This window comes from Mesocricetus auratus, unplaced genomic scaffold, assembly GCF_017639785.1.
Source record: "Mesocricetus auratus isolate SY011 unplaced genomic scaffold, BCM_Maur_2.0 Super-Scaffold_100011, whole genome shotgun sequence".
Classification (NCBI taxonomy): Eukaryota; Metazoa; Chordata; class Mammalia; order Rodentia; family Cricetidae; genus Mesocricetus; species Mesocricetus auratus.
The window spans coordinates 73002843-73021097 of NW_024429195.1; the positions used below are offsets into that span (position 1 = coordinate 73002843).

General features: G+C 44.5%; 1 protein-coding gene across 1 annotated transcript in view; it reads left to right on the forward strand.

The window, feature by feature from the left end:
• The window catches only part of Plxnc1 (plexin C1), a 149788-nt gene that overhangs the window by 85039 nt on the left and 46494 nt on the right, over nucleotides 1-18255 (forward strand). Inside the window, 6 exon segments of the mRNA XM_040755002.1 lie at nucleotides 5197-5336; nucleotides 8247-8426; nucleotides 11120-11207; nucleotides 14219-14422; nucleotides 14538-14723; nucleotides 16915-17017. Coding sequence (XP_040610936.1) covers nucleotides 5197-5336; nucleotides 8247-8426; nucleotides 11120-11207; nucleotides 14219-14422; nucleotides 14538-14723; nucleotides 16915-17017 — 901 coding nt within the window.

Here is an 18255-nt window from a genome sequence, read left to right on the forward strand (position 1 = left end):
GCCTCATTCAGAGGCATAGACATTTTGCCTCAAAACCAAAATGTGAATAAGAAGTTTGAACCCAGGTATCTGATTCAAGAGTTTGCAGGTTTAACCACTACCCTCTTATATGGTCCAACTAGCATAAGTGTCAAACCACATCATGTTAACACTAAGAGCCTCTCTGGAAGGGAAGAAACTCTTACAGACACTGCAGTCTTCTCTCAGGATTAGACTGTCACACTCTGTCCCATCTGTGCCTCAGCCGAAAAGGGAGCTTATTTTCATGGAAAATGAAGGGGAGGTCTAAGAGAAAGAGCCCAGGAAGGCCAGACATCTTCTCCAAGACAAGGAGAGCAGAAAAGGCCCCAATGGGCCAGGGTGGCCCCAAGTAGAGTGGGACAACAAGAATCCTGAGTTCAACTGAGTCTTGGCAGAGGGTTTGTTAGAAGCAGGGCTAAGCTTTGTCCTCTCTGGTCACTCAGGCCAGTTCTTTGTGGTTACATTCAGGTTCAGTGGCCAAGAGTAACTTAGGAACGGCCTTGGTAGCTCCCCCCTGGTCTGTGTCAGCCTCACCTTATGCGTTAGTTCCCAGGTCACAGAAACAAGACTTGATCTCACACAACAGGGCATAGGTCTATTACTGTTCTCTGCAAGTTTCCCATCTGCATCCTGAGGCATGGCTAACCTTTGGCAGTTCCCAGAACATACTAGAAGTTACATCCCAAGTTCCCTGGAACCTGTGCTGTGCCTCCTATGAAGGGGTGTTTCCTTAGGGGACTGAGCATCAAACACATCGCCTGGTTCATTGAACTCTCCCATTATTCTTTGATGGAATTGTACTCTGTTCTTTTCTTTCCATATCTCATTCCCTTTTACACTTTTCCATCTCCACTGCTGGTCACCACTCTGCGCACTTTAGACGTATTATTAATATATTACATCTATCCTCTTCTCAGTCATTAATGAAGATGTTAAATAATTCTAAACCAAATACTCACCCATTGGGCCCGATGGGACACTTCCCTTTAATTAGTTGTGTTACCTTTCATCTCTCTTATGTCCTTTGACTTCAGATTTCCTGCGGATTTTGAATCCATGTGACTTTTCATCCAGTCCTGTTTGAACTAATTCATGAGTGAGAATTTGAGAGATGTTTTACCAAGTGTTGATTCAGGTCCAAACCTACAGAGAGCTTCACTATATTCAGATTTTTCCCCAAAAAGATTAATAGAGCACCATTTGTTCTTAATAAACTGTGCCTTCCTAATGCACCTCTTTCTAATAGTCTTTTACCCATAGTGGTATTTTCTCCACTAATGTCATGGTAATTTTTAGCTGTGTTGGTGTTAGACTTCACAAAAGGTACTTGTGCCATGAGAGTTCATCCTCAGACGTTTTCCAGGAGAACTGTTGGAGATAGGTTATACACTTTCCAACAACTTAGTTTTTGAAAAAGAAAAATAAGCAGGTATTCTACAAACCACCTAATTAAGTAGTTTCTAACGAGCTTTCTTATCACAAAACAATGAGAAACCTGAGCCTATTTTTTTACAAAATAATTTAAAACCTACACACGTCACTCAAAAATAGTCCTTCACTATAAAATGGAACAGGAAGTGGGCCTGTCTGAGGTTAGTTGGTAGAGGGTGGTAGGCTGGGATGGTTACAGTCAGCTATGTCTTATGTGATGTAAGGAAACCTTGGATATAGGGAGGAAGAGCCTCACTGTAGAGCTCTGAGAAGTCCTGGCTGTATCCAGTGCAGCGATGGTTTTCAGCTAACCCTTCTGGGTGAGCTTGAGGGTTGGCTACATCATGTCAGGTTGTGAAGTAAGTTTAAAGTACAAAGTCAGTTCTAACGTACTGAGGGTGAAAACATTGTGGGAAAGGTTGTTCCTTGCCCTTTTTTAAAGTTATCAAAAAGTATAAAAAAAAGTCTAACAACTGTTGCAGCCATGAAGTACAGCTTATAACTTCTCTATCTTAAATTTAAAAGTAACATTGTCTTATGTATTTTCTTTATCTGGGGGTGGGATCGTCTTGGTAGCTTCTTAGCCTTCTAATTAAGATGAAGAAAACTTCTCCAGGCAAACAAAGGAGCTAATCTGACCCTTTTTGGAAGCAAACCATGAGCATCTGCTTCCACAAGGCAGGCCAGGCATGGACTCGGTCCTACGTGACCAATGGAAACGTTCTCTAAATAATAACATTTTTCAAATGAAATCCTTTTGATGTAGGAAGGCTGTTTCTACTCAAGAGGAAATAAGAAGTTAAGCAAACTTCATCCTCTGATGTTAGTTCTAGAGCCATTAAAAGAGCAAAATGTAACTGTCCTTTTTAAAAAATGTATTTTTTCTTCAGAAGTTTATAAGGCTCTTTATCATCTACTAAAAACACAAATGTAGCATGTACTTAGCATGTTTTCCATTTTTGATCCAGCAGACAACCACAGTATAAGTACGAGAGGCACCGAGTAAAAGAGTTGACTTGGATGAACATGTAGTGTTTATGATAGAAGAAAATTGTGATCTGGGGGAAGCTCAGTAGGTAAAGCACATGGAGTGTAAACATGAGGACCTGAGTTCATATCCCCTAAACCCAGGACAAGTTGAATTACCTGTAATTCCAGCACTCCCAATGTGAAACGGGAGGCAGAGTAAGGAGAGTCCCTAGAAGTGTATGCAGCAGCAAACAGGGTGGGAGGTGAGGGCTGACAGCCAAGGAGGTCATTTTTGACCTTGTAACACTCGCACGCACCGACATGCACACATGCACGCACATACATACATACGCATGTGTGCACAAAGTTTAAAAGACTTAAACACATGCACACATATCTTGCACCTCTAAGAAGACAGTGGTCTGCTGTAGAGCAGGGGCTATAAACTGTCTCTACAGCAGTAGTTCTCAATCATCCTTAATACTGCACTCTTTAATGCAGTTTCTCATGTTGTGGTGACCCCCAGCCAGAAAGTTATTTTCACTGCTGCTTCATAAGTGTAATTTTGCTACTGTTATGAAGGGTAATGTAAGTGGTCTTATGTAACCCCTGTGAGTCGTTCAAACCCTAACAGGGCTGCTACCCATGGATTGAGAATCATTGGTATACAAAGAACCAGGCAGTGTGTGTTTTACACTGTGCAGGCTGCATAGTCTCTGCTGTAGCTATTCAGTTATGCTAGAAGCAGCTAGAGATGATACACATACTTCTGGATAATAACATGTGAACTTCATGTACTTTTATGTGTTTGAGATTCTATTCTCCTTTTGACATTTTTCCCCATGGGACATCCAAAAACAGCAGATAGGATTTGAACCCTAGGCTGTAGTTGGCTAGCTCTTGATCTAGGCCACACATACTCCATGCCTACCCTCATGTAACACCGTCCTTAGGATCCTATAGGTCTTTAGTTAGTAACTTGATCATTTGGCTGTCACCTACAAAGCTACACAGTAAGCCGTCTTATACAACACACACTTGACTTTTGTAAGGGATTTATCTTGAAGTCCTTGCTAATCCCCCCATCCCAAGTACCACTCTAGCAGATAATTTTGACCCATAAAATGCAGTCAAGTATAACAGAATAATTAAAGTGACCCTTTCAGGCTCTTAGTGACTCAATAAATACAGGGCTAAAGTCCTTTTAAAGGTGATTAAAATAAAGTCTGCCACAAAAATCAATTCCCTGTCACATTACATCATCACTGTGGTGACATTAATGATGGATTTACCATAATCTACAAAATCAATCCATAGTGATAAGGAGCGAGGGCTGTTCAGCTATATAGCACCTGTGTTTGCCAAGGGAGCAGAGTGAGAAGATGTTCGTTTCAGTGGGATATTCAGTGCAGCCAGCCAGCAGGGCTGTTCTAAGGGACATTAGACTTCGCAGCTGCAGGTCACAATCTGGCACCTGAAACAGCAGGTGGTCACACAGGTGCTAACCATCACAGATGCTGGACCAGTGACTCAGTGTCTTCCTGATGGACTTTAGGCTACAAATGGCTGTTCTCAACATTTGCGCTTTGGCCCCGTGTGACATGATGATTCTTCTCTAGACTTTCAGGTCACTCTTAAATGCTAAAAGTGTGGCCATGATGTTTATGCATGCTAAGATCTGCTACTTTATATTGGCCAGAATCTTGGAACGGGGAGGACGTGCGAGAGAACAGCAAGTAATCAGAATGAAAGATGATAGCATTTAAAGGAGAGATGTTTGAGGCAACTGGGTTGCTTGGTCTTGAAAATGGAAGCCAGAAGGATGGCTCAGTGGTTAAGAGCACTTCTTGCTCTTCCGGAGGATCTGAGTTCAGTTCTCTGCGCCGGTGTCAGTTGTCTCACAACAGCTTGTAACTGTAACTCCAGACAGCCCAACACGCTCTTCCGGCCTCAGAAGCACCTGATCACACATGCATAGAAATGAAAACAAATCTTTACAGGAGGGCAAGTGATTCCTGCCTTCTTTGGGTTTATAGGGGAAATTGGTGAGACTTCCCAAAAGGAGAAGTGAGGAGACGTAGGCCTGAATGAGAGGGAAGTTAGATATTAGATGGACCCATGACACTGGGTCTTGATTAAAGCAAGAGTGTGGGTCATATGGAGTATAGTAACTGCAAGTCACGGAAATCACGTGGTTGTTCACGATGGTTTAGGCTTCTAACTTTTTAAAACAGTGCCTCAACCAGTGGATTTCTTAAGACAGACCCCCACCCCTGCCCCATTGGAACAGTCTAATTGAAACAAACAGAAAATAGAAACTCCTTTGTAGGGAATTAAATGTATCTGGATTGGCATTTGTAGCAACTGAATGATGAGTCTGGGGCTGGCTGACCTCCAGTGGGAAGGCACCTTTACCTTCTCTGCGCTTCACTCAAGCATCATGAGCCTTAGGACAGGGTAAGGCAGGGAGCTCTCCCTCAGCTCCAGTGACAGCTCACTCCTCAGATAGAATACCAGAGTTCTTCAACTGTCTTATGAGACAAAGACTAACTGGTTTGACCTCATGCTGTCACATGTTGAAAGACACAAATCTTCAGCCCTTTTCCTTGAATTCACTGATTTCGTTAAACACTATCTGCTTGTGCTTACAAAATGTGATTTCCTAGTGAGTTCTTTAAACTGCAAAACATTAACAGATTCTTTTTTTGGAGGGGACAGGGGGACAGTGCCATTTCGTAGATTTGATCTGCTGTTTTAATCTTTTATTTACAACAGGTCTTCTACGTTAAAGCCATTGAGCCACAGAAAATATCAACTTTAGGCAAAAGTAACGTGATAGTTACCGGAGCAAACTTCACCCAAGCGTCCAATATCACCATGATCCTGAGAGGAACCAGCACATGTGACAAGGATGTGTGAGTCGATACACTAATAATTGTTGGTGCACGTGACAAGGATGTGTGAGTTGTTACACTAATAATCAATAGTTGATACATGTGACAAGGATGTGTGAGTCGATACACTAATAATCGATCTTTGATAAAGTCAAAACCTGTGCCAAAGCAATGTCAGGAGGCTTTGGAGCTTTCTGAAATTAAATGATAATTAAGTATTTTATATATACAGTAATTATAACAAGTCATATGTCTTTAACGATTCATTTGAAGTTTAGGTGGGAAACCCTGCCCTGTGTTACTTCTCCTCCCTCCCCCAAATCTCAGCCTACAGCATCTTGAGGGTGTTGGCAGTGGGAGCCTTGACTGATTTTCAAAACAAAGTCAATTGTATATAGAAAAAGAACTAACTTCAAATATAGATGAATCCCTTGGAAATTGATGGAGAGTTTTATGGAACCACTCTTTCAATATGCTACCTGTAGTTGAGAAAAATGGAAGTAGAAATGTTGCTCATTGTAGCTTTCTTCTCTTGACTGGATTAGTTTCCACGTCAAATAATTAAATTACTGGGGAATATATTTGTCGTAAAAAATACCCCAAATAAATACCAGGTGAATGTGCCCCTTAAAGATAATGATATCTGATTTCTTTTTTCCTAACAAGAAAAAGTATTCAGTTTTTCATTAATATCCTTAGGGGAATTATTACACCTTCTCTGAGGGGAAAATACTAGCATTATATAATAATAACACCATAACAGATAACTTTAGTTTTCTGCTTATTAACTTTTATAAGTTTGGACCAATTTAAAGCTTAAAAAATATTGCAATCTGCATGAACCATAACACTGAGCTTATTTTCATCATGGAAATGCATTTAAGACAATCCGCCGAAGCATGATGTTTTTGTTTTTAACTACAAAACCAGATTTGTACAGCACTGTAATCTGCCACGCTTAGTTAGTGAAGTTTCTGTTTTAATTCATTGGTTGCACATCAGCACCCCCCCTCCTGCTACTGCAGTAAAGCTGAGATACCCATGATCTCGATGGGGAAAGGTGTCCATCACAGGCTTTCCTCTGTACCAGAGTGAATCAACACAATTAAAGCCTGTATCTATGCAATGTGGGTACCTTATGTGTGTCATTCATTCTGGCTAAATACCTTATTGCAAAAATCTTTCACTTTGTGCGGTGCAGTCTGTGACGTTAGGCACCTGTGCACTCAATGAAAGGCAATCACCTTGCTGCAAAGAAGTCGTTTTGTAGCATTACCCTGTTTCTGGCTCTTTATGCTCTCATTTCCATTCTGAATGCATCTTGAGATGCCACAGTTATTAAATTAAATGACTAAGAGACATTCCTGCATATAGCATTCCACTAACCACATCTGTATGGTGAACCCAGGTTCACAGGCAGTATATGTAATAACGCAATTAATCTCATACATGAGCCCCATGGTGATGCCAAACTTTCTTAACATGGACTTTTGAAGCGAATGACTATTTTTAAGAAAAAAAAAGAGAGAGAAGTATAGTAGTGGAATGATTTATATCCCTACCTTTTGCCTTCCAAAATTTATAAACAAGCTGGTGTCTTAATGATTTAGGGATGAACTTCCTAGAGCTCTGCTTTAAATAAATAGAAGCCTTAGTATATTTGGGGCAGGGCACAAACAAACTAACTCAGGTGTCTTTCAAATTTGCTTTCTCCAAAGGTGTAGCCATGACATTGGATTAATAATCACATACACAATATCCTTTAGTAAAAACAGATTGCCCTGTAGCATCATTAGGCTGAGCAGCTAGCAAACAAATGAATGTGTGCTTTAGAGAGTCATGGACACAAGAGTCACTGCATGGTACAGAGGGACTGTCATGGACACAAGAGTCATAGACACAAGAGTCATAGACACAAGAGTCACTGTAGGGTACAGAGGGACTGTCATGGACACAAGAGTCATAGACACAAGAGTCACTGCAGGGTACAGAGGGACTGTCATGGACACAAGAGTCATAGACTCAAGAGTCACTGCAGGGTACAGAGGGTGTGTCATGGACACAAGAGTCATAGACACAAGAGTCATGAACACAAGAGTCACTGCAGGGTACAGAGGGAGTGTCATGGACACAAGAGTCATGGACACAAGAGTCATAGACACAAGAGTCACTGCAGGGTACAGAGGGACTGTCATGGACAGCTTTGCTTTGACTGTTGAAGGGCATCGATCCCAGGTCTGGAAGCTGGGGAGGGGTGCCAGCCCCATGCCCATTGGTTCTGAGACTTTGGGGTTCCTGAAGCAGGCTCTCTGCTCTTCGAAGGGTAGAACTTCTAGGTCTGTCTGGGGTTATACCTTCCCAGTGCTTGACTGGAACTACTTTAGAAAGAAAAAAAACTTTAATTATGGAAATGTCAGCACATGCAAAAGAAAGAAGCATATAAATCATCTTATTTACAAACTTAAAAGTTGTGGACATTCTCCCAATTTGTTTCATCTTTTCCTTCGGTTTGTTTCTCGTGGTGGCCGGGCAGAGGGCACAGTGGCTGCAAAGTCTTAAAAGCAAATCCTGACACCACATCACTTCATGGATTCTTCAGTGCATCTCCGACAAGAGTAGTACCACAAAGTTAGCCATAATTCCTTAACTTAGTACAATGCCCCTCCTTGCCCTGGTCCATTAGGACTTCAGAGGGCAAAGGTGATACTTCTTCATTTCGCACTTCTAAAGGGAATGCAGATTAAAGATAGACACGCACACAAAAAAAGAGGAGCCTAGCCTGAGACAGCCACACCCAACAAGCAGCCAATGATGACATAGCAGCAGGCAACTGTTCTGATAGTTCAGGGCCGCCCTCAAGTGAAATCCATAGGTCACGTTAACAATCAACTGTGCTAAGTGTCAAGAGTTCCTTTTCTGACCCCTTTCTAGGATCCGGGTTAGCCACGTGCTAAATGATACACATATGAAATTCTCACTTCCATCAAGCCGAAAAGAGATGAAAGACGTCTGTATTCAGTTCGACGGTGGGACCTGCTCTTCTGCGGGGGCTTTGTCCTACATCGCTCTGCCACACTGTTCCCTGATAGTGCCTGCCACCACCTGGATCAGGTACCGCCTGGACCCACCAAGGTCTTGCCTTCTTCTCCGGAGGAGGGTCGTGTACATAAGATCATGGGCATCACACAGATCCACAGCCATGGTAGCTGCACCTAAATTTTCCTCTCGGTGCTCCTCCTAGGAGTTGTTCCTGGAAAAATGCTCGCCGTATGGCAAGCTGGTTGTCTCTTGTCACTTGAGCGCTGTGAACACAGCCTGTTTTTACTCCCCCGTGGCTGCCAGGAAACTCACAGCTCAGACGTTTGGTTCAGCCGCAGTGACCGTCCTTAGCCCAGGCTACTGCTGAACTCTTCTGTACCTTGTGCTCCTCCTGCTCGTGGGAATGGACTTCTCTTTCTTACAGCTCTCATCTTCGCACTTTTGGAGTCAGCTGTTTTGAATGCTTTGGGAGAAATATTGGGGTCTGCAAGTAGCCTCTACATTTCAAAGATCCTCCTTGAGAGTTAGAAATTCCAAAATAAACTTTTTCAGATAAATCCAATATATTAATGGGGGGGGGGGAAAGTCTCTCCCTAGTCAAATTTAATTCACATTCAGATTTTCGGAGTATAACCCCAAAGAGATTTTCTTCATCTCACATGGCGTGAAGTTAATTTTCCAATTACTCTCCGAGATAGAGCCTCTGACAAAGCATTGCAGGGCGGGGGGATGTGAAAAAGAGGGGGGGAAATCCCTCATCTTCTTATTTAAGATGAACGTGGCAGGTGGCTGTGTTTGCTGTTGGGTTAGTAAGCTGCCATGATAAAGAGTTAGGGCAGGGCGACTTCCTTCACATTGTGGGTCTCTAAGACGTGAGGAAGGTTAGCCCCTTCTGCGGCCATGTCTCTGCTCTGTTTGCAGGCAGCCATCTTTCCTGGTCCCTCCATCTAAGGCTGTGCCCTAGCCCTTTTCAGAACACCATTGTTGTGGGGTCCCGCCTGGGTCCCATTGCTGCTTTATCCCCCAAATAACACACAAGACACTGTATTAATTATGGAGCTGTTGGCCGTTTGCTGTGGTTTCTAATTGGCTAGTTCTGACTTGATTATTAACCCATAATTACTAATATACATTTTTATAAGGACTTAACTTTCCAAGGAAGCAGCTTCATGTGTCCTCTTTCCCTGATCACATGACGACGACTCACCCTTGACTACATTTCCCAGAATCCTCTTGCTTCCCTGTTGGCCAACAGTGCTTTATTTACATATACACAGAAGAACTTCCCCATCACGCCATCAGTCCTATTAGATTAGCGTCCACCCCAATGAACTCGCTGAACTTCCATTGCCTCTCAAATGGCCTTACCCCGGGTCAGGAGATGTAGTTGAGTGGTAAAATACTGCAGAGCCTGTGTGAGGCCCCGGTTCAATCTCTAACATCACAAAATCATGTCTCTACCTACAGCCTCCTCTGAGCAACTGGGAGTCAGGGTTTCTGCACGCAAGCTTTGCAGCCCATTGGAGTGGGATAGGGAGATTGAGGTTTCAAAAGCAAGGTTTCAAAAGCATGTATCCCTCTGCTCTGAGACCAAGTATGCCCTATTATAAAAAAGTAGACCGGATGTGGCACTTACCACATACTCATGGCATATCTACTGACCTGGTTAAATCTTACAAGAACCGTGAGAGACCAACAGTGGGCTGTCCCTTTGGCAGGGGTGAACCAAGGCATAGGCACAGTTCAAACAATATACCCAGCTCTTTGATAGCTGAGCTCAGGATGAGTGGTTTCCACCACAACATTTTGTTTCCTCCTCGTGTCACTGTTGTCCTATCATGGCTGTGCTGAGCCTGTGTGTCTCAGCTGCTCCTTGTCTTTGAACTCTGAGCAAGAAGCAGGTGCTGCAGTCTGAAATCAGTAGAATATGCTTGGGCTGGTTTTCTAGTGATTGAGGCAGGTCATCAGATGGTCATATGGGCCCGGCCACCTTGTGTCTGGAGGGCTCAGGATCCATTTTCTTCTCTGCCTGCATGTATTGGCCTGCTTTTGTCTTTCTCCTGAATGTCGTCTGGGCCTCTGCCGGTGTTGGATCTGACACACTGGGGTTCCTGTCTGGTGACCTATGAGAATGGCCAGAGTTGTGGACAGCTACTTACTTCACACCCAATGACCACTTGGATGGTATCTGGTGACACACTGAGAATAGGGGAAGTCACACAGTGTGGTTTTGGTGAGATTTATGTACCCTCTCCTTGCACTGAGACATTGCATCTCAAACAAGAAATCAAACTTCAAATGTCACTTACCATTTTACCTTGTCCAACATGTTCCCCATCTCACTAAATAAAATATAATTGGTAGGTTGGACGCTTGATCATGAAAATTGTTAGCACGGATCATCTTCAGATAGATTAAACAGTAATCAAATGAAATTTTGTTCCATGAAATGCTTTTAAGGTGCAGCAGATGATCTGGTTATATGTGGCGAAATAGCACAAAAAGCTCAACTTCTGTTAAAGAATTTGGGCATTTTCCCAGATTTAAAATAGGCTCTGACCTGCATTTTTATAGTCTGTGTCTTAAAAACTATGAGTCTCTACCTAGTACTATTTAAAGACTTCTAAAACTACCTAGCATTTGAAATTGAATTTAGTTAATTGTCTTCCAAATATTACTAAGCTTAGCATTAATTGTGAATCACTTAATAGTTTTGTTAAGTATAAATTGCCTATGGCTTATTATTGTCCTTTCATTTCTTGCAGTGGTGGGCAAAATATAACCATCATGGGCAGGAATTTTGATGTCATTGACAACCTGATCATTTCACATGAACTAAAGGGAAACATAAACGTAAGTTTAAGAATTATTTTCACTAAACTGTGCATGTATGGAGGGGATATATTTCATTTCTATGACTTTGGCAGTATAAACTTCTGCTCATTTATGATATACATTGTCTGTCCTGTGACAGAAAGACTTCATTCTTGGAGTCAGTTGGGGTTGTCACACAGAGGAACAAGAAACAAATTCCGTATGATAAGACCGGCCATGTTCTCACTGTGTGAGACTTGTGTCAAGCCATTTTAATGAAATAATGCTTTTGCATGTGTGTGAAAGTCTTGGTGGATGGATAAGGTATGATTTACAGAACCTGTGAAGAGTAGGCAGTGGTGGTCCAACAGGTGGGGGTTGGTGACTTGCTGAAGTAACAAAAATTCTCTTGGTCTCATTGTCTCTTGCCCCCTCCCATGACGCCAGAGGAGAGACAGACTGTAAGAAGTGTCTGGTCCCTATCAGGGCTCAGTTCTCTGAGAAGAGTCTTAAGATTCTCCCAGGAGCCTATAGGTTGAAGCCATGGGTGCTGTGAGGAGGGGGTGAAGGAGGCAGCCGCACCCTGGTACCTCTAGGTGTGCTGTCAATGTAGGTCCTTCTTGATTGATCTTCCCTTCCCTTCCTCCTTCTCTGGGCTTCTTTCTGCCAAGGCCAGCAGAGCTGGGGATGCCAAGAGCTTTGTCCCAATTGCAGCCAGTGTGTGTTCAGGCCTAGAAACAGGAGGCATATCAATCTATCTTTCACATAGTCTTGTCCTACATGCACACACTTTCTGTCAGTCCCCAGCCTCACAGTGTGTCTGACTCTGGTCAATTCCCCATGATGGGATCACATTCAGTTGTGTTGTCACCCTTGACCTGTGGCACATCCTAAGCCAGTAGACATGGAGACATGTTCTCTTTCCCAAAGCACGTCCCATTGAGTGCTTTGCATACATACCTACTGTATGCAAAACATTTTGCTGCCTGCAAGAACAAAGGGTAAATGAGCTACTGCCCCCTCCCCCACCTTCCTGAAGGAAGATGGCAGACCTGCACTGAACTAGGAGAGCAGAGCTAGTGATGCTAAGTGCTAGGTCCTCTGATTCCCTCCAGACAAGAAACCCCATGAGTCCCAGTCCCAACAGGTGTGATGTGTTTCCCACTGAAAGTATGAGGGGATGGAGTTGAGACAGCAAATGAGTACTATGGGCAGGGCTGGACAGACAGGCTAGGAAGCAGGGGGTAACTGCAGGCACAGAAAACAGGTTCCTCACCAATTCTTGACTGAAAAACCACTCACATTTACTTTGTTGGAACCTAGAGGCTACGTAAGGGCAGATGATGGGAATGGCTGAGAACCATGAGGGGACGTGCAAGAGAGAGTCGTAGTAAAATTAGCACTTCATTCTGCAATAGCTCCCCATTACCCCTGGTTCTGTAGGCAGTGGGGGAGCCCTTGAGTGTCTTTGGCAAGAAGTGTATGAGTGTGGGTATCATTTTATCAGTGGTGCATAGGGTAGTTTGGAGAGGCAGCAACTCAGAGAGGGTGTTCATGCAGAGGTGTTCAGATATGGCTGAGCCATCCCCAAGCTGTGTGGAGCTCTCCACTGGACTGCTGTCTGCAGGGTGGGTCTAGTGGACTGGTGATGGTGAGGCAAGTCATTTCAACATTATTGTTGAAGAGGAGGTGGGGACAACAGTGTCAAATGGAGAGTATCAAGGACCAAGAAAGGATAACTAGACTCTGCCAGCAGCCTCAATTCCAGGGGTCAAAGAGAATAGGATGACCAGGGAAGGTGGCTAAGAAGTTGTTCAAAAGTAGGGGTTGGTCCCCACTACAAACAGATGGGGTCTTAGGATTATGAAGCTGGGGTGACCCTGTTACTCGTCCTTCTTTTAGGAAGTTGGTAAAAAGCCAGCATGTTGATGTTGGGGCTGCTTAGGTAATTGTGGTTGTGGCCCGGTGGCTTTCCACCCTGTCTCAGAAGAGCTAAGGCAGGGAGGAGGGCTGGAATTCAGAAACGTGGTGAGCTAAGGGATGGTGCATTTGCACTAGTGTGACTGTCTCCACCCTGTGTCCACGCCTTTAACTCCAAGCTTAGAGAAAAGGAAGAGAGGAGATGGCTCTTTGCAGAGTGTTAGTGCCTCCCCATACTGCTCTCCTTCCCTTCCTCTTTATTTTACAGGGCTAAGGATCAACCCCCCCCCACATGCATACCAGGGAAGCCCTCTGCCACTGACCACACCCCCGACACCTGCCAACCTCTCCTTCCATTACCTGCAAGCTTTCCGTGCCTGTCTGTCTGTACCCTTGAAAACGGCAGTTAACTTGTGGATTCTCTTTGTAAATAAGCCTGTTCATAAATTGGGCCAGGCTTTCTACCTCTGTTCCTGTGTCTATGCTCATTTCTTAAGGGACCTCCTGTCCTTTGGCTTTTATTTTCTGCTGTTTTCTGTTATGCCTGAAAAGCTGCTTCTTCCTTGTGGTTAGGAACTTCTGCTAACAGGGAGCCTCTGCCAGAACTTCCTCTGCTTAGGGGCTCTTCTTGCAAACACTCTGCCGAGGCTCTTTTGACACAGTGACTCAACCAGTTACAAGCAAGTTAGCAGCTGGCCGTGGCTCTCAATTACCTTCGTAAAGTTTCCAGGACTCAGCCACCTTGGTCCTTCTCTGTCCATCCTGCTTCTCTTCACAAAGCCTCCACTCCCCCAGGATGTCACCTGACAGCTTTCCTGAATGTCAATAATATCGATGATAATATGTGTTGAGTAGGCTAGCATGTGTGGAGTGTTTACCGCGTGCCTGTCAGACCCTAAGCGCTCTTGCAGATATAATCACATTCACCGGAGCCCAATTTAATTGGATGAGTATTTACCTCAGTCCATTTCACTGAGGGTTCATTTAACCCTATGAAGGAGTCTTGGTGTTGCTACTCTGGTTTTACAGAGGGAAAAAACAGAAGTTTCCTGAAGTTTGGTTTCTCAAGTCACTTAGCATATTTAGAGCTCTGGTCCTTCAACACCTAACGGGCTCTTTCCTCTCTCTAGGTCTCTGAATATTGCACGGCAACTTTCTGCAGGTTTCCAGCTCCCAATTTAAAGAGCTCCAAAGGGCGTACAAACGTTGCAGTGAAGCTAAGAGTCCAAGATACCTACTTGGACTGTGGAACCCTACAATACCTTGAGGACCCCAGATTTACAGGGTACCGAGTGGAATCTGAGATCGACACAGAATTGGAAGTAAAAATTCAGGTGTGCTTCTGTCTTTTATTCTCCGTGGGCTGCTCCCACCCCTGGCTGGACAGATGTGTGTGAGTTTCCAGTGTGCTCTGAGTCCCTCATCTCCTCTCCTTCATGTTCATTGCAGAAAGAAAATGACAATTTCAACATTTCCAAGGATGACATTGACATTACTCTCTTCCATGGGGAAAACAAACAATTTAACTGCAGTTTTGAAAATATTACTAGAAACCAGGACCTCACCACCATCCTTTGCAAGATCAAAAGCATCAAGAATGCAAACAGCATCGCTACCTCCTCTAAGAAAGTTCGTGTAAGTCACCTGGAAGTCCCACCTGTTGTCCTTATCTGAGTCTTGATAATTCCCTTCCTAACTCCCAGGTTGGAATGGGGTCTTTCATAGACTTTTTTTCTATTTAAATAGGAGATAAATAAAGCAGATACTGCAAGTCCAAGCATAATCCTACCAGAATAGCAGGCAGGTTCACCCATGTGCTTGTTTGAATGTCAAAGCTTTGAACACACCGTTGTCTGTAATCCTAATGAGCCTTGAGAGCTTTTGTGCTGGCTGGACCTTTAGACCATAGCATCTGTGAGCAGAATCCTCAGACCCACTGGTGCCTGAGCTGTCATTCTTTCTCTAAATGCAGAGGTGACATGTCTCAGCAGAAACCCAAAACAGAAGCCTCTTAGGCACAGGCAGGGTGGCACTAAACTCTGTCAGCAGCCAAATAACCTATGGTTTGCAAGTGGCTTCTTCTACTGTGGTCTCCATTGCCTATGTGCAGGTCGTCTTATCCTGGATGTGACTGAGGACCCTCTGAGAAGGGAAACATACAGAGTTGTTAGTTGTTTGCTCTTTCAAGTCAGATAGGCTCTGCCCAGTCTATGTAAAACATGCTCTCTGAGGCAGGGGCCAAGGCTCAGTGAAGAGTGCTTGCCTGTGGTGTGCAAGGCTGTAGGTTTAGTCTCCAGCATTACAAAAAGAAAAAAAGAACAACATTTTGCTTTGTGGTTAAAAAAAAAATAAGTAGATAGAAGACAAGAAACAAGAAAGAACATGTCCTAGAGGGAGGCAAAAATGACTATGTCCCAGCTGTGTTGCTTAACGGCTGTGTGGCCTGAGGTGAGGAGTTTGATCCCCTGACCCTCCCTTGTTTATCATTTTGGTAAAAGAGGTAGCAGTGATTACAAAATCAGCAGCAACTGATCCCACGAGGGCCCCACCTCCGTGGTAGTAGAGAGTGCATCAGTCTGCAGCTCGGCTCCCAGGTGCCTGTTCTGGGGTTCAAACCCAGCAGTGCAGAAAGCAGACAGAAACAGCTGCGTTCCAGGGGCTTCCCAGGGAGAGCGTGCAGTGAAGGCCAGGGTTTAAGGAGGACAGTGAGAATGGGAGGGGAAATCGGGCTAGCCTGTGCCGCCTTTCCACCTGACTGTGGAAAAGTGTGCCTGGAAGGTGACATTGGAGTGAGGGCCTCACGGAGGAGGAGGAAGAGAAGCCATGGACAGACTGGACAGACAGAAATACAGGATCCCAGCGGGCCAGCATAGCTGAGGGAGCAGGGCATCCTCAGGAGGTTAGGGAGTTCCCAGGGAAGGCCAGAGATTGTTGGGAGCTGTTAGCTATCGCCAGGGCCTTGGTGCTTGATTCTGGGCTGCTGCTAGAGAGATGATGAGTGTAGGGATGGAGTGGGCTGACGTCCTATAGGATAGAGACCTTACTACAGCCTACCATGGGTCCTGTCAGCATCCCCCTTCAGAGGCGACAGAGTGAGACAGGATGCAGACTAACATGACATGAGAGAAAAGCTGGACCACCAAGGCTTAGTGTTTCCCCAATCGGTTTTTCTTAGTGATGCCCTGGGGCAGCCAGGGTTTCATGGAGTTGTGCCTCAGTGCTTACGTGTGCAGCAGTGAGAAAAGAACCCAGATGCAGAGTTTTTCCCTTCTCCAGTTTAATTTCCGAGTTTTTCTTAGCCTCCTAGCCCCATCCTCCGCCCCCCCCAAAAAAAGCAGAAAGTGGAGAAGGCCCCCGGGGATCAGCTGATTAGCCTTACAAAACTGATTACTACTTTCTAAGTGAAAGTAGCATTTAAAACCTTCCTGCCTGATGCCAAGCGTTGGTGGTGCACGCCTTTAATCCCAGCACTCGGGAGGCAGAGGCAGGCAGATCTCTGTAAATTCAAGACCAGTCTGGACTACCAAGGGACAGCCTCCAAAGCCACAGAGAAACCTTGTCTCGGAAAAAAAAAAAAAAAAAAAAAAACCTTCCTGCCTGGAAGCAGCAGGTATGGGAGAGAGAGAAACAGAATCACCCCTGTAGGGAAAGACCACCTTCCGACACTGCGTTAGCCTACCTCTGCACTGGTAAGCCTCAGGACAAAGAGGGCCAGCATTTAAAACCTACAGATCCACCGCTTCTGTGTGTTTCTAGTGCTGGGACACTGCGCATGCCCATGCTGTGCTGCTCCACTGGGGCTAACGGAGCCAATCTGTCCCATCAGGTCAAGCTGGGGAACCTGGAACTCTATGTGGAACAGGAATCTGTGCCTTCCACGTGGTATTTTCTGATCGCACTTCCTGTCTTGCTAGCCATTGTCATCGTTGGTAAGTGCCCTGTTTCATTTTTGTCCGAGAAGTTATTCTCCGAGGCTTCTCAGCGGGCAGGCAGATCTTCAGCTTTTAGGAGCTTTTTGTTTTCATTAACTATTAATGGGTGAAAAGTCCAACTCAAAACTTTGGGAAAGGAATAAAAAGCGCTTGTTGAGACCTTTCTATCGAGTTCTTTGTGTGCGTCGTTAACGAAGAGTCGGCTTACAAGATGGCACCGTGTGTTTGAGAAATAGCCAGCTGGTTCCCAAAGTCCTTGGGACCATTTTAAAAACAAGTCTATTTGGGGACTCCCAGGACTTGGTCATCTCCTTCTGCCTCCTCAGTCCACCAAGCTCCATCTCCCGTGTCCTGTTTTTCCTGGGAGAATCAGGCTTTGCAAAGTATGCCTGCATTACCGATTCCAACGTGGGAAGGGAGGTACCAAATGACTGCCATTGGCTGAATCTGGCCTACCGATACGTTTTATTGGGTCCTCTGGCAAGTCTTTTGTTTTTGGTTTTTGTTTTTAACTGAAGAAGTTGACATTTAAAACTTAGGTAGTACATTTTAAATATTTGTTGAAAATTGTGAAATGTCAAAACTACTGAATCTCAGCTGTTAGAGCTGTACCACTGCTAGTCATTGAAGACTAAGTATGTATTCCCTGGGTGTCCACCATGGTCTCTACCAACTCGTAGGAGCTCCGCCCATCTCTCTATAGCTAGTGCCCCCAGGCACTTTGTTTGTGACCTTTCTTCTCCTTCATCAAACGGTGTGGCATTTCATGTTAACTAAATACGTGTCTTTTGACAATGTAGGGAAATGGAGGCACCGGCCAGTGTCTCCTTGTACCTTCTCACCGCCTTGCTTATGCGTTTGTTTCCGGCGCTGTTTTCCTTTGTTTCTATTGAGCATTGGCTACGATGCTGATGTCTGGGCCAGTCTCTGGATTGAGAGATGAATTAAGGGCTGGTGCTTTTCCTGAGCAATTCACTCTCCTGTGGGGGAAGATGTTACAAGTGTGATTAACCGGTTTGGTGAAATGAATTTGCTTTTCAGAAATCCTATTTTGCTTTGTCAATGATTATTTCGGGTACTTTTTAATGCTCTCCCCAAGTTGTCTACCTCTGTCATGTATTTGCGATCTAAAATTTAGCTTGACATTTTAATAAAGTCCTGGCTGACATGGGCTTCGATGAGGAAGATTGCATGCATAAATGCCGAGCCAGGCTTTGAACATCTGCTGCTGTTAA